The following is a 17,135-nucleotide window of genomic DNA, read 5'->3' as shown; positions in this document are numbered from 1 at the left end:
CACTCTGTCTCTCTCAAAAATAAACATACGTTAAAAAAAAGAAGAAGAAGGGAACTGACACAGGCAATGCAACAGATGCACCTTAATAACATGATGCTACATGAAATAAGCCAGTCACAAAAAGACAAACACATACTGCATGATTCCACTTATAGGAAGTACCTAGAGTTGTCAGATTCCCAGACACGGAAAGCAGAGTGGTGGCTGCCCGGGGCTGCGGGCTGAAGGACGGGGAGCTGTAATCTGATGGGCACAGAGTGTCAGCAGGGCGAGATGAACAGGTTCCGGAGGTAGGTTGCTCTACAATGTCAATGCACTTGACCGTACTAAACAGTATGCTTAAAAATGGTTAAGACGGCAAATTCTACATTATATGTAGTCTACCACAATTAAAAATATCTTCATTAGTGCTCGCTTCGGCAGCACATACACTAAAATTGGAATGATACAGAGAAGATTAGCATGGCCCCTGTGCAAGGATGACACGCAAATTTGTGAAGCATTCCATATTTTTTGGAATACTACATGGCAATGAGAAAGAATGGCATCTGGCCATGTGTAGCAACATGGATGGACCTTGAGGGTGTTATGCTGAGCGAAATAAGTCAGGCAGAGAAGGACAAATATCTTATGTTCGCACGTATAGGAGGATTAGGAGGAACTTAACGGAGGACCGTGGGGGAGAAGAAGGGGGAAAATAGTGGGGGAGAGGGAGGGAGGCAAACCATGAGAGACTCTTGAATGCTGAGAACAAACTGAGGACTGATGGGTGTGGGGGAGGAGGGTGAGGGGCATGGAGGAGGGCACTTGTGGGGATGAGCACTGAGTGTTATATGGAAACCAATTTGACAATAAACTATCTGTAAAAAAACAACAACAATACTCAATAAAAAATAACACCCTGAGCTTCAAGAAAAAAAAATATTTTCATTAAAAACGTTTAAAATTTTTAAAAATAAGAACGTTAGAATAACCTAACACTAGGGTCTTCCCAATATAAAAGCCCAGTCTATAAGAAATGCAGCATCTCATCAGGTAACAGAAAAATTGTTACAATTCCATGGTTGAAAACACTAAATACCCGTTACTTGCAGAAATAGAAAAATACCCAGCTGCCTGTACCGTGGCTCAGTCGGTTAAGCAACCAAATTCAGCTCAAGTCGTGATCTCTCGGTTTGTAGGTTTGAGCCCTGCGTCAGACTCTGTGCTGACAGCTCGGAGGCTGGAGCTGCTTCAGATTCTGTGTCTCCCTCTCTCTCTGCTCCTTCCCCTGCTTGCACTCTTTCTCTCTCTCTCAAAAATAAACATTAAAAATGAAAAATTAAAAAAAAAAGGAAAGGAAAAACACCTGGGAACTTGAATAAAGTGGAGGCAGAAGCATGCTAAGCAAAGGCCTGCCCTGTGAAAGCTGAATTACCTGTTATAAACCCTCGTGGGAAGAAAAGGAAAAATAAAGATTCTCGGGCGACCAAGCAGTGTCTCACACTCTCAATCCCGCAACCGGAAAGTGACTCAAATGGAGAAACCCAGGACAACCTGCTCCAGAGACTGGAGTACAAACCAGCTCGCTACACCGAAACGACCAGACTTGTCTGTCACCGGCCTGGCCCCCTCGCTGGCCCGTGGACCGTGAGAACCCCCGGGATCGGGGGAGTTCCTGCTTTCCCAGGGTCTCGGGGGCCTCTCCCAGCCTCAGGCGGAAGCCGGGGGCTGTAGAAGGCGCAGCAGGGACACTTCTAGAACACAGGCTGAGGACCACAACCTTGGCAGACTGCTTGCATCCCCGGCGCCGGCACCGCACAGGACGCTGGGCCAACGGCACCTTCCCTCATCCTCGCGGTGACCACAGTCAGCGACAACCACGTTTTCCGTAAGAGGACACTGAGGAACAGAGGAGCTGGGTGCTACGCCCAAGGCCACACAGCAGGTATGAACCCGAGGCCCGACTCCATTCCCTCAGTCCCAGCCTGTCAGGGCCAGAAGGCAAAGTGCTGGGGGCCAGAGTTTGAACCCACTTCTCCGGTGAACCTGCTACAGGACATCAGACAGGTTACCTTGAGGGTCTCGGTTCGTTCCGCTTTGAAAGAACAGTCTTTTCCTTTCATTTCTTTCCTGAGTGGCCAACTCTCACTCCCTACCTTCCCTGTGTGTGTGTGTGTGTGTGTATGTGCATGTGTGCACGTGTGTGTGTGTGTGTGTGTGTGTGTCCACTTCTATTCTGAGTTCCAAAATTTCTGGCTGAAGAGGAGGGTTTTTCATCTCTGTGAATGCTTGTTTGAAGGACTTCAGTTCACGACGGAGCGCTATGGGGCTGGTCATCCAGGCTGAAAAGTTTTGACTCTCACTTGGATTTCTTCCTATAGTCTTTTTTTTTAATACGGACACTACCCGCCATTTCAGTTCACTTTTCCGTGTCCCAGGCCTCCCGGACAGCGAGAGCAGGTGCTCCTGAGCACAGGATGAGGCATCTGAATGGTTCACTAGGGCTGTGAGTCGCACTGGGAATGAAGCACACCTTCTCTCATGCACAGTGGCATCGCTGTTTGGTACTGCGGAGGGAGGTAAGTATATCCGGACTTTCTGCTATTTGTTGGCGGGTACCCTTAATTTCCCCTTTTTCCTTTGATGTCACCACCATGTGACCAAGGGGTGCCTCCCCCTTCTCTCCAGGAGCAGCTGCTCATCCAGCAGCAGCACTGTCCCTTCCCATCCCACACACTGCCAAGCTCCCTCCTTAAATTCCCCAACAGCCAGGGAAGCCGGGGTGGCCCAGGTCACCATGACTTTGGCTCAGGTCACAGTCTCGCGGTTCGAGGGTTCGAGCCCTTCATCAGGCTCTGGACTGACAGCCTGGAGCCGGGAGCTGCTTCAGATTCTGTGTCTCCCTCTCTCTCTGCCCCTCCCCTGCTTATGCTCTGTCTCTCTCTCTCTCTCTCTCTCAAAAATAAATAAACATAAAGAAAATTTTTTTTTAAATAAAATAAATTCCCCACTAGCCAGTGCTCAGATCCACCAGGTGCTGTGAGACGGGTTCTCACGACTCCCCCACTCAGGGTGGAGCCCTCTCCCTCCTGGGGGTGACTTCTGTCTGTCCGTACGCCGCCCCCACCGGCGCTCAGATAACTCTCATCTCCATCTGGCCTCCATCAGACCCTCAGCTCCAGACTCCATCCAGAGCTGGCTCGGCTGGCTCTGGATACGTATTCCCCCTCCTGGACTGACGTTCACAGCACGCCCTGCTTCCCGATCACGCCGCAGGCACGAGTTATACGTGCTTCTGTTTGCTCTCCTTGTGGATCTGTTTCGTATCTGAACGATGTGTAGAAAGACTTACTTCGGTGGCTGTCAACATCCTCCTCACCTCTGAAATGAAATCCTGGGACAGGACTCCCACACTGCAGAATTCTCTACCAGTGCTTCCGAGAGCACGGTTAGCCAGAGATCTCCAGAGATAAGATGGTTACGCTGAAACGCTTTTCAATATTTTATTAACAATTAACAAGTGTTAGGGCTCCTGGGTGGCTCAGTCGGTTAAGTGTCCAGACTTGGGCTCAGGTCATGATCCCACGGTTCGTGGGTTCAAGCCCTGCGTTCGTGGGTTCAAGCCCTGCGTTCATGGGTTCTCAGCCTGTGCTGTCAGCACAGAGCCTGGAGCCTGCTTTGGGTTCTGTGTCTCCCTCTTTCTCTCTGCCCCTCTCCAACTCACACTTTGTCTCCGTCTTTGTCTCTCTCTCTCTCTCAGAAACAAACACTAAAAAAAAAAAAATTAACAAGCCTTATGCCATATCTATAAGCAAACTCTGTAGTGCCTTATCGGGAGGCCCAAGGACGCTATCTGAGTTCCTTAGTAGCAAAGATATTAGGAACCATGCCTGTAGCGCCAAAGTATAAACACATTATAGCATAATATATAAGCTGTTCTCCAGGTGAACAGTCCACCTTTTCCTTGAAAAAGCAAATAAAATCCATATAATAACTATATGCAGTATCAACCTGAATTTACAAACTACACTGGCTATAGTCACATTGGTGTGAATTTCCAGCAGGGGTTAGCATACATATTTTTTTCATATGAAATAGCATAAGGAAAAAATATAATTATTATTATTAATAAGTCCATCCATAAAATTAGTAGGTTCATTAGTTTTGGTTATGCTTAAACTGATTTTTTTTTAATGTTTTTTACTTGTTTCTGAGAGAGAGAGAGAGAGAGACAGCATGAACAGGGGAGGGTCGGAGAGAGAGGAAGATACAGAATCCGAAACAGGCTCCAGGCTCTGAGCTAGCTGTCAGCACAGAGCCCGACGCGGGGCTCGAACCCACAAACCGTGAGTTCATGACCTGAGCCGAAGTCGGATGCTTAATCGACTGAGCCCCCCAGGTGCCCCTTTACTGATTTCTTATGCATAGTCTTGAAAAGAAATTTGTTTTAAAAAGCCCACCCTTATATTTTATTCTCCTTAAAACACAAACTTTAACACAACTTAGCTCCTTAACAGTTTTTAAGGAAGTAACTTTCCTGTCTATTTTATGAAATCAACTCTAACTTCGGTGACTGAGGAAGTACCCCCAGTGGGCGTGTCATTCTCATTAAAAGAATGAAGAGAAAAAATAAATGTGGTAGAACCTACAGCAGTTTGTTTTAAAACCCAGTTTTTTGAAGAGTCAAGATTCGTTTGTGAAATTTTGCATCCAATTTCCCACTGCCAACACACTTTGGGCTAAAATACTGTTCAAGATCAGGAGAGAGCTTTTCGCTCCTTCTGCTGTTTATTTAAGCTGATTCACTTAATATTTCTGAAGACTGGGGGCGCCTGGGTGGCTTGGTCGGTGGAGCGTCCGACTTCGGCTCAGGTCATGATCTCGTGGTCTGTGGGTTCGAGCCCCGCGTAGGGCTCTGTGCTGACAGCTCCGAGCACAGAGCCAGCCTCCCATTCTGTGTCTCCCTCTCTCTCTGCCTCTCCCCCGGTCACTCGTTTTTTTTCTCTCTCTCTCTCTCTCAAAAACAAATAAACATTTAGAAAAATTTTTAAAAATAGATTTCTGAAGACAACTGGCAAGTCGTTCCCCAAGGATCAACCACCCACGGCCCCACTTTCCCACCCCCAGTCCCGGCAAGGCAGAACAAGCACAAGGTAACGTGGTGGGAAGCGATCCTCAGGCTCCCGAAGCACCCGCCTTACCTCAGACTCGTCCGTAGATTCTTCGAGAGACTCCGTTTCCTACAAAGCACAGAGGGGGAGAATGGGGGGAGAATGGTCAGAAGAGATGACAACAGAATAAACTAGGAAATACTTTCGAGAGCAAAGGGTCACCACACCCCCGCCGCCCACCTAACCCTTGGGGAGGTAACGGGCCACCACAGCAGAAAGGGCTCCAGGCAGGGCAACTCTCCAAGCCTCCCTCCACTTCCCATGAGTGGCAGGGCTGAGACGGTCCCTGCGGGGCCACTCGGGCCCACTGACCGATGGCCGCAGGAACGCTCCCATGTGTGCACAGAAGGCTCTTTCCTTCGCTGAAAATGGAAGCGGGGCTGGCAAAGCAGCCTTACTGATCACGGAAGGGAAGAGGAAGCTGCCATCTCAAATTATCTGTAAGCCACGTTTTATGCTGAAAAGCCCTGGTGCTATTAATGCCCACGCTATTAATCTGGTTAAGTCAAAATGACTGTCTTGCTTAAACAGTTTCTTACTAAAAGAATTCCCCTGGAGGGGCACCTATCAGGCGCTGTGCAAACAAGCTCTGTAATTTACATCTGCTCTTTAACCCATTAACCAGAAGACAAATTCTGCCATTGAACACCGTTTCCCTCTTGCTAGACAATGAATCTTGCTGCTCTGGAGAAAACGAAGCAAAAAGGGAAAAATTGACTCGGTCCCGCTAATCTCTCACCTGTCCACTGAAAGAGAGAATCTGCTGATGCCATGCATCCTCAAAGAGGTCAGCAAAATGAAGATTTACTTAACGTACTTATAGATATCAATAGCAATAAAAGGTTACAACTAATATGCTGACACCGAATGTAAGCATTTTGCAACAATCCACGGGAGAAAAGAACAAAAAAAAAAAAATGGGGCAAGGACATTTTGGAGAGAACTAGTATTTTTCAAGAAAAAAGATAAACATTTTAAAGAGAGTTAGACGCCTCCGTGACTCAGGGCCGGTTGTAGAGCAGGCTACACACACATCCGGTGTTTGCACACATTTTAATCTCATTCGTGGAAGATTCAGAAGAACCCAGCAGGTGGTGGGCCGTCTCTGCAAACAGCCTTGTGGGTGATACGGTCCCTGCTCTGAAAGGCCATCTGTGAAATGGGGACGAATGTCACTTGTGATTAGGAATTGTATTGTAGTTGTGCCCTTAACCACGATGGACAGGACAACCTCCCCCACACCCCGACGCACTGACGTTATTCTGAGCACTAGAAAGTGCTTATTAATTTGGAGCTACAATCCCTCCACGGGAACTTTCTGTTCTCAGCACCAGTAAGACCCATAAAAAATCCAATTCTTCGACTGCTTGACAGTTCTCCAGAGAGTTAATGACACGTATCGTGCCTGCCCTTCTAAATTGTTCTTCCTCTGTGCTACCCGTCCCCAGACCCTGGTTCTCATCCACTTACCACCCTGACGCTTCTCTTTTGGACACACGCCATTTATTATTAACAGTCACGATTCTGACATCTTTACTGAACATCTATTATATATATCCCCATGATTCTAAATGCTTTGCACCCAGCATCTTAGAATTTCCTAATGACCCCTGAGGTAAGAACACTGAGGCTCAGCGGCTGAACTTAACAACATCTGACACCCTTTCCACTCCTGACTGTCCCTGAATATTAACTTAATAATATCCGGGAAACAAGGCTTTGATGACCATGCCAACGACCTGTGCCTACATTCCTATCCCCAACTCGAGAACTTTAAAAGGGCACTGGTTTACTCTTTTCAGAAAAATGCCATTAGACCTAAGGAAGTCTTTTTTTTTTTTTTTAATTTTTTTAATGTTTTATTTATTTCTAGGGGAGAGAGAGAGAGAGAGAGAGAGCGTGAGCAGGGGAGGGTCAGAGAGAGAGAGAGTCACAGACTGAAACAGGCTCCAGGCTCTGAGCTGGCAGTGTGAGATGAGAGAGTGTGAGCGGGGGAGGGGCAGAGAGAGAGAGAGAGAGACAGACAGACAGACAGACAGACAGAATCTGAAGCAGGCTCCAGGCTCTGAGCTGTCAGCACAGGGCCCAATGCAGGGCTCGAACCCAGGAACCGTGAGATCATGACCTGAGCCGAAGCCAGAGGCTCGACCGACTGAGTCACCCAGGTGCCCCAAGATCAAATTATATTCTTGACTCTGCACCAAAACCCATGCAGTGGCAGAATGCGATACCACGAGGCTTGTGGCTCTCAGAAACCCGAGCCTTCAGGAAAAAACCAGGCTCTCAGAGAGGCTTCCTGTGCTGCGGGTATCAGTGAGAACATTTCCTCCATGGCATTCTCACACTAACCCCCTCCCCCCAGTATGAACCTCCCAAACTGAGCTGTGGCCTCAAGGAAAACGACACTCTTGTTCCCAGTCCTAGCAAAGCAATGCATGAGTGACTTCAGAAATCACACAGTCTGCTATTTCCTTGCTTCCTCCAAGCAAAACTCCCCTCTGCTAATGCCCCGGGGACTGCGGGGCCAGCCAGACGGCCTGAAGTCAATGCCCTGGGGACGGCTCCAATAAGTGGGGCTGAACCCTGAGAACGGTCACGAGTTAGAAAGAGGCAGTGGTTTTCAACCACGTGTTAGCTTTGCCCTCTTATCTTCTGAAGAACTTCGAATCATGACAATACAAGTTACAGAACTGTGCTGTTTTCTAAGTGAAATAAACCAGACACAGACCGGAGGGTTCCACTTACATGAGGCAGAAGTAGAACAGAGCTTAGGAGGGGCTGGGGGAAGGTGCTGGGCGGGGGCAGCGGTGAGTGCTTAATGGGTCCAGAATTTCAGTCTGTGATGGCCAGAAGTTCAGGAGACGGATGGTGGGAATGGTGGACAGTGCGCATGTACTTAATGCCACTGACTCAATCATGCACTTGGAAATGGCTAACATGGTGGGGAGCCTGGGTGGCTCAGTCGGTGGGGCAACCAACTCTTGATTTCGGCTCAGGTCATGATCTCACGATTCGTGAGTTCGAGCCCCATATCGGGCTCTGGCTAGAGGCTCAGGGGCAGCTTGGGATTCTCGCTCCCCTTCTTTCTGCCCCTCCCTCTCTTGCACTCTGTCTCAAAATAAATAAAATAAAACTTGAAAAAAATGGTTAAAGTGGTCAATATTATGCAAATTTTACTACAATAAAAAAAAAATGGGGCTGTTCTGGTTAAAGCAGAAATGATGAGCTAGAAGACACACAGATGGGGCCCCTGGGTGGCTCAGTGGGTTAAAGGGCCAACTTCGGCTCAGGTCATGATCTCGTGGTTCGTGAGTTTGAGCCCCATGTCTGACCTGTGCTGACAGCTCGAAGCCTGAAACCTTCTTCAGATTCTATGTCTCTCTTTCTCTCTGCCCCTCCCCTGCTCATGCTCTGTCTTTCAAATATAAATATCCATTAAAAAAAAAAATGGATATTTTTTCAAATATAAATATCCATTAAAAAAAAAAAAAGAGAGACAAGTATATAGCCGGACAAGATCTGGGCAACTGCGGAAGGCTAACCTCAGCTGCTTTACCTCACCTTTGTGCTGCAAGCCAATCCCGTAAACTCAATCATATATCCAAACCTCATGATCTCGGTGCCTTGACCCGTGACCTCTTGAATCTATACATACTATTTGTCGGGTGGAGGGGCGGGGTGCAGAATTTGGGGGAGAAATGGAGGCTGGAGCCTGAGGAAGGCCGACTCTAACGTCTGCAGGAACAGAGCAGAGGCCAGGCTCCGGGCAGTCCGCCTGGCCTGGGGATAGACCCCAAACGCTCAACAGCGCGCGGCCACCTTCTCTCCTTCCCAACACACCGTGACCGGCCGAGCTCAGTGGAGGACAGGGCGTGCGTGAGAGAGCCCGGCGTCTGACACAGGCAGAGGATGAGGACAGGTTTTGTGTGGCGTGTACCTGCTACCCCTGCACAGACTCTGAAGCAGGCTGCAGGCTCTGAGCTGTCAGCACCGAGCCCGACGGGGGGCTTGAACCACAAACCATGGGATTGTGACCTGAGCCAAAGTCGGAGGCTTAACTGACTGAGCCACCAGGTGCCCCTGCTTTCAAAAGATCTTGCTCAAACTGTAAAAAAAAAAAAAAGGCGAGAGAGAGAGAGAACCGTGCATACCCGAGCGAAGTCACACATAGGCGCTTCGGCCCGGCCCCTTTAACACAACCCCATTTCATACTCACAAGAGTCCTGAGAGCAAATGCCTCTGTCCACAGGCAAGTACTTGTTGCTGTGATTTGTATTTTACACATGGACCACAGTCGCGTGGGGGTGCTCGTGCTCATGAACTATCATGTGATAATCAGAAAATGCTTCTATAGTAAGGATAAAATGTCCCCAAATTCCCGGGCGCCTGTGGCTCAGTCGGTCGAGCATCTGACTCTTGGTTTTGGCTCAGGTCATAGTCCCAAGCTTCCCGTTTGGGCTCCGCACTGAGCCTGGAGCTTACTTAAGGATTCTCTGTCTCTCTCTCTCTCGGACTCTCTACTGTACTCACACACACTCTGTCTCTTAAAAAAAAATAATTCCAATTCTAAAACGTACAGGGAAAATTCAAAAAAGAAATGTGACGTGAATAGATGGTCAGTTTTTTAATAGACCGGGTTCCCTGATGGTTGGTAGGAAAGATGAAAGGGGGCCCGGGGAGCCGGCAGAGTAAGGAATGTAGGAAACGTAACCTACGTTTAAATTAATAACTTTCAAAAGTTTCAAGTTAAGATAACATAACACAAATTCTACTGCATCTTACTTATGGTTTGAGATTTTCAATCCGGAAGGCTATTCTCCCCCGCATAAGTTCATTTAAACATTTTACTAAGCACCCAGTACCTGTAAAGCACTAGGCCTGTGCGAGATGTCCGCGTGAGTGAGCTCTGTGCTTGTTCTTGAGGACTCAGCAGTCTCTAGTCGGGATAAGACTAATACACAACCAGACTGCAAGCCGAATGTTTTTCATAAAAGAGGTCCGAACAAATACCATTGGGCGTCTGCGATAATGAAGGTCAACTGTAAATCATTCCGGAACTAAGTAAAACTGCCGGTTAGAAAAGTCCCAGGCAGAATACAGCGTGTGAGGCCTTTCTCCGAACTGCACGTGTGGTTATTTCTGCGAACCCCCTTCACTGTACTCAGCAGAAACAAAGACTTCCCAATGCCTTAAAAAATGTTCAATCATGTCCAAAAAAGTGACTTCATAGCTTGAGAGCTCCTGAACTATTTTACATTATAACTCGGTACAGATCTTATTACTTTGGTTCTTTCTAAAATTAAAGGGTTAAAAAAAAAAGCAATCACCAAAGAATACAACGCTCAGAAAAGTTAAGAGGAGGGGAGCCTGGGTGGCTCAGTCGGTTGAGCGTCTGACTCTTAATCTCGGCTCAGGTTATGATCTCACGGTTCGTGGGTTCGAGCCCCACACTGGGCTCTGTGCTGACAGTGGGGACCTGGCTTGGTGTCTCTCTCCCTTTCCCTCTGCTCCTACCCCACTCATCATCTCTCGCTCCCTCTCTCTCTCAATAAATAAACTAATTAATTAAAAAGAGATTTTCTAAAAGGCTTAAAGGGGCAAAACAGAACAATTAACAAATTTATTTAACTCCATTTTTGTGCACTTTTAGCCTTCAAAACACTCCACACGCAAGCCAGATTTTAACAGCTCCCTACTGCACAAACCAACCAGAGTGAGAAACATCTAACCATTTTTAATCCATTTTAATCTATAAAGGACTGATAATATAGGTATGGTCATTTGCCAGCTTTAAAAATAAACAGAAGGACAGTTTGTGGATGTCTGCTTCCTTCTGCCACTGACAGTGGGCCCCTGGGCTTTTCGAGAATGACCTGTCGGGGAGATGAATGCTGCTCTAGCTGCATGCAGGCTGTTGAAGCATCGAAGGTGAAATTATGACTCGAAGGAAACTTATTAAGGTGGTAAGAGTTCATTCTACTTCATAAAGTTAAAAATAAAATTAGAATTAGGTTTTCAAGTATTTTTTCAAAGATGGGGTGTTCTAGTGAAAAAACATGGGCTTTGGAGATAGAACACTGGAGATTTATTACAGACACAAACCTGAGTAAGTGACTTATATTGTCTGAATTTCCAGTTGCTTATGTGTAAAGTTCAGTCATTTAACACATATTGTGGCACTATTCTAGGTGTCAGGCAAACAGCAGTGAACAAATCCTTGACGTCATGAAGCTTACATTTTAATAAGGAGAACATACAGAAATGAATACTGAAACATACAGAACAAATAAGCAGAAACTTTAAAACACACTATGAGAGATGGTGGTGAGCACTAAGGAGAAAAAGAATGCAAGGAAGAGGTCTCAAAGAGCAATCAAAGAAGGTCTCACTCAAAAAGATAACACTTGGACAAAGACATGAAGGAACTCCAAGAGAAAGCCCTGGATATCTGGGGTCAAAAAAGGGAGGAGCATGAGCAAAGGCCCTGGGGTAGAAACATGCCAGCCTGTTGAAGGTACAGGAAGAAAGCCAAGTACAGCTGGTGCACAGTGACAAAAGGGGAGAAGAGAAGAGCAGTGGAAAATGAAGTCAGAGAAACGGAATAAGGAGTAATTGGAGCAAGATCCTTCAGGGCAACCAGGGGATTATAAAGGAGTCTGACTTTTCTTTGCAGTGCAGTGGGAAGCCATTGGCAGAACATAGGAGGCGCTGGTCCTGACTTGTATGTCAGAACATTTACCACACAGAATTATTTTGTGAGGACCAAACATGATGTGAAGGGCTTACACCGGAAAGTGCTATAAAAATTGAAGGCATGCTTCCTGTATCACTAACTTTCTATGTGTGTTTGTGTATCAAACAGCTTTGCCAAACTCTCTTCTGCACAAAACAGCAGAAAATACTAAGAACAACTCTCTCCATTTCTACTACCCTGTATCTAAGATCGTGGCTTTTGGTTTCATTTCTTTTTAATGTTTTATTTATTTTTGAGAAAGAAAGAGCATAAGCAGGGAAGGGGCAGAAAGAGAAGGGGACAGAGGATCTGAAGCGGGCTCTGCGCTGACAGCAACAAGCCACATGTGGGGCTCGAACTTGCGAACCATGAGGTCATGACCTGATCTGAGGTCGGACAGTCAACCGACTGAGCCACGCCCCTTTTTGGTTTGAAATCAAACAACAAATCAGCTGTATTTCAAGCATAAAGAGCAACAGTGTGAAAGCCAATCTCACCACTATCATCAAACCCAGCAATGACTCATGAAATTGCATGTGCTTAACAAGCATTTTTCCTTCGAAGTGACTGGATCAAAAAAAGGAGACTTCGTGGCTGGTAGCAACACTCCTGTTACTGCGACGACCACCCAAACCACACTTCTACTTTCTTTCTTAATTACTGGTACACATCACACGTAGGAAGGGCAAATTTGCGTTACATAAATGAACTCTGTTACAAACGGTATTAATGCCATTGATAATAAATTATCAAATAGCTAAACTTCCTTTATTATGGTACAGCTCACCATAAACCACTTTTTAGAGACAATTACGGAAACTGAGGGCCCTGTTAATTTGTAAGGAAAAACAGTGCCAACCTGAAATGACTCTGGAAATGGACAATGAGCTCTGACCTTTGTGTGCACTCTTCTGTCTTCTTGACAGTACCGTGTCATTTCGACCAAGGTTTGGCTACCACTGTAAGTGTATGAAAACTCTGTTGCCATCGCTGACTGCTGCGCTAAACTGCAATCCCACGAAGCCAAGGCTGGGCTGGCGCTGTCGTCTATGTTCTCCCAGCAACTACTAACCGCAGAAACGTTTACAGAGCCCAGCCTTTACCAAGCACTTTAGCCGGGGTCCTTGGTCTGCTCTCTAACTTAGTTCCCCCTGTATCCCCATCCTCTGTTTGAGGTTTATGGTGAGCTGGACCATAATGAAAGAACGAGCCCAAAGTCATTTAGAAAGAGACCCGGCTCTGCAGCCCGGGCGTCTTCGTCCGGACAGAGGCACGTCACCCCCGCCGCACGTCGCAGCTGGCTTGGCCCCTGAAGACAACAGCTACGAAACAAAATGCATCATCTACTCTCTCCCGGCCCTCCTGCGAGTCAGCTCGCACCGTCTCCGCTTCGACTGGGAAGGAACCAGGCCTCAAACCTCAAGCCCCCTCTTTTTTTTTTCTTTAATGTTTTTTTATTTATTTCTGAGAGAGAGAGACAGAGAGAGAGAGAGAGAGAGAGCGAGCGTGAGCAGGGGAGGGGCAGAGAGAGAGGGAGACACAGAATCTGAAGCAGCTCCAGGCTCCGAGCTGTCAGCACAGAGCCCGACGCGGGGCTCGAACCCACTAACCGCGAGATCATGACCTGAGCCGAAGTCGGACGCTTAACCGACTGAGTCCCCCAGGCGCCCCCCTCAAGTCCCCTCTCAACGCTTCCCAAGGGCAGCCAGGTCCTGGGACAACCAGGCTGCCTTCCAGGCAAAACGTCACTCAAGACAGTTCACAGGGGCAGCGGCGCAGCAAGGCCGCCTCTCCGACGCCGGGACGCGTCGGGGCGCTCTCCCCGGGCGCCCCCCGAGCAGCCACGCTCCCCGAAACGGCCTCCCGCCCCTCGGGTGCCCCGCGGTGGGCCTGGCTCGCCCTCCGTCCACACGCTCCGCTCGCAGCCCGCATCTCCTCACCCTCGCCTCTCACTCCCGGGCCCAACAGCGGCAGCATTTACCTGCTCCTCCGCTTCCGCCATGGTGCAGCCGGCGAGTCACATGACAGACCCGGAAGTGAGAGAAACCGAAACCCTGGGACCGGGGGCTGCTGGGAAATGTAGTTTTTAGCAGCATCTGAGCCGGGGCGTCATTTCGTGCGGCGGATTCTATTGGGCTTCATCTCTGCTCTGAGTCTCCAAGCCCAGTGGAGTTGGGCCTTGGAGAATCCGAACCGAAACCGCTGTTAATTTCATGACTTATTTTATTGTTGTTCTTTCTGGTTCCATGATTATGACATTATTTACTAACATTCACTCTATATCAGGCCCTGGGGTTATAGTTTTGCATGCATTTTCTCATTTAACACCCCCAGCAATCCCTACTATTATCCCCATTTATAGAGGAGAACACCATGGCTCAGAGAGCACGCACTTGTAAGAGGCAGACCTAGGATTCGAACGTGGCTAAATCTGGGGCACCTGAGTGCCTCAGTAGGTTAAGTATCAGACACTGTATCAGGTCATGATCTCGCAGTTCGTGAGCTGGAGCCCCACATAGGGCTTTCTCCTGACAGCTCAGAGCCTGGGGCATGCTTCTGATATTTCTCTCTCTCTCTCTCTGCCCCTCCCCTACTTGTGCTCTGCCTGTTTCTCAAAAAAAATGAATAAAACATTTTAAAAGTTTTTTAAAAAATAGAATCTGGCCATGTCTAATATCAAAGGCTCTGTGATTAGCAAATGCTTCTTAGTCCAAAAGTGGTCTTGTCCATTTTATCAAATATATTAAGGGAATATAAAACATAAATCAGTCCTTGCAGTGGAGAACCAGATAAAAATTTATATTTTAAAAACATTTAGTTTGCTTGTACTGCTTGCTGCTTTAATTTGACAGCTTCTTTTGGCATCTGGACATTGAAATTTTTTTTTGAAAAATCTCCACTGTTTAATTAAATTAGTTGGTAAACTTTTACTGAGTATATTCTATGTTAAATATCTAAGACAGAATATAAATTTATCCTTTGGTAAAATGCATAAAGCTATTTTCTTTCTTCCATCCTTTAGAACAAATGATCCCCCCTCCATGTTTCTGGACATTATGAATTCTCCTTCCTAATCCTCAGGAATTTGCAGTATCTTGTCCAGAAAACAGACAGTTTCTTTTTTCCAATCATCTCCAGTAGTTAATAACCAGAAAAAGGTGCCATAAATGGCAGCATGTGGTGGATGCCTAGTGCCCTTTTTGACCCCTGTGCCTCACTGACTCCGACGCAGAAGAAAGGCATAGAAGCAGGTTTCTAGGTGTGGCCTGGCCAACCCATGATTCCCATGGCCTAGGTGAGACACTTATCTTCTCTCCAGGGCCTAAATGGCTTCTTCCTCTAACCCTCGTTGGGGACCCTCTCCCAGTCTGTGGATCACTCAGTCACAAAAAAATCATGAAAGGCCAACCCAAGGCATTCAGATATCCATAGCCCAGCACCAAATACTCTAAGTTTTGACTTTTCCAGTCTGAGAGTTCCTAAGATCTCTGGCAAAGCAACTGGAACCCAAACATCGGTCAAGTTCCGTTACTTCAAGTCCCACAGGAAGCTTTATACAAACCAAAAAAAGGGCAGAAACTCTAAGTTCAGTCTCCACAGAAGAAAGAAACGTCTAGCCCTTCTATTGAATTCTAATTTTGCCTTTTTCCATTATGATCTAGACTCACCCATAAAACTCTAGTGGCTCTAATTAAAGATGTAGCCAAAGTTTCTGCAGATTTTCCTGTGCTCACTCAAACCTCGGAGACTCTGGAGTTCCCCAAGTCTGTTCCCATTCAGTGTACTATCTTGACTATAATAAAATATGATGAACATCGGATCTTCTGTTTCCTTTTGGACAGACTGGAAAGTGAAGACACATAGATGCAGAATGCTGAGGGAGAGGAAGAACCCACTAGAGGCTAGCAGGTTCACACTGTACACATGAAATTCACACGTGATCTCAGAGCCCCAGTTTCCTCATAGGAAAGGAGACTTTTTGGCTCCCTCATCTAAGAGATCTTCTTACCTTCTGCTACTGAAAGTGTGGTCTATGGACCAGCAGCATCAATATCACCTGGGAGCCTGTTGGAAATGAAGTTTAGGGCTCCTCCAAAGATCTAGAGCCCGAAGCTGGGTTTTAATAATATCCCCCCAAGGTATGTATATGTACATTAGAGTCTGAGAACTAATTAACCCAACAGTCTTTCATTCTGTGGCATATCACTTGTTTTTTCTTGCCCATCATCAGTTCACCCTCCCACCTTTATTTATATTTTTTAGCAGTCCTTTTTTTTTTAAACTGTTTTATTTATTTCTGAGAGAGAGATAGAGACAGCATGATCAGGGGAGGATCAGGAAGAGAGGGAGACACAGAATCTGAAGACAGGCTCCAGGCTCTGAGCTGGCTGTCAGCACAGAGCCCGATGCGGGGCTCGAACCCACGAGCTGTGATATCATGACCTGAGCCGAAGTAGGACACTCAACCAAATGAGCCACCCAGGCGCCCCTACCCTCCCACCTTTAAGCTGTGGAGGCTGGGATTCCTGGGTGGCTGAGGCGGTTGAACCTCAACTTCAGCTCAGGACATGATGTCGTGGTTTGTGAGTTTGAGCCCCATGTTAGGCTCTGTGCTGACAGCTCAGAGCCTGGAGCCTGCTTTGGATTCTCTGTCTCCCTCTCTCTGCTCCTCCTCCACTTGTGCCCTCTCTCTCTCTCTCTCTGTCTCTCTCTCAGAAATAATAAACGAATAAACAAAAGATAAACTGTGGAGGCAAAGGTAAGAATAAACATTTTTCTCAAACTCACATGGAAAATTCATGAGGATAGACCACATTCTTGGCCTTAGACACAACTCAACAAATTCAAAAGAACAGAAATCATAAAACTCCTCACAAAGAGAAATGATAATTAAACCAGAATTAAACCAGAAATCAATAACAGAAAGATAACTGGAAAATCCCAAATACATGGAACTTACACAACATTTCTAAATAGCAAATGGGTCAAAAACTAAATCTTGAGAAATATTTTTAAGCTTTTTGAAATACATGAAAATGCAAACATGCTTATCAAAATTTGTGGCATGCAGTAAAAGCAGTGTTTAGGGGGGAATTTATAGCACTGAATCCATACATTAGGGAGAAAAAAAAAGAGATCTACAATCAATAACATAAATATCCCCATTAGGAAACTAGCAAAAGATGAGCAAATTAAATCCAAAGTGACCAGAAGAAAAGCAATAAGAATTAGAGCAGATCAATGAAAAA

The 17,135-nt window shown here is 46.6% G+C and overlaps 1 protein-coding gene and 1 non-coding gene across 2 annotated transcripts in view; one reads left to right on the top strand and one right to left on the bottom strand.

Moving 5' to 3' along the window:
* Positions 1-13,903, bottom strand: part of VPS41 (VPS41 subunit of HOPS complex) — a 182,315-nt gene extending 168,412 nt beyond the window's left edge. Inside the window, exons 1-2 of the mRNA XM_039223138.1 lie at positions 13,868-13,903; positions 5,184-5,222 (exon numbers count right to left, since the gene is read on the bottom strand). Of these exons, the coding sequence (XP_039079069.1) occupies positions 5,184-5,222; positions 13,868-13,888 (60 nt within the window). The 5' untranslated portion in view covers positions 13,889-13,903. The remainder of the gene's footprint in view (positions 1-5,183; positions 5,223-13,867) is intronic.
* LOC120224896 lies at positions 408-514 on the top strand. The gene has a single exon (XR_005526697.1). It is a non-coding gene; the product is annotated as a U6 spliceosomal RNA (small nuclear RNA).
* Positions 13,904-17,135: the final 3,232 nt, after the last annotated feature.

Source organism: Hyaena hyaena, unplaced genomic scaffold (assembly GCF_003009895.1).
Source record: "Hyaena hyaena isolate Hyena2069 unplaced genomic scaffold, ASM300989v1 scaffold_1286, whole genome shotgun sequence".
Lineage (NCBI taxonomy): Eukaryota > Metazoa > Chordata > Mammalia > Carnivora > Hyaenidae > Hyaena > Hyaena hyaena.
This window is presented reverse-complemented; position numbering and strand designations above follow the sequence as displayed.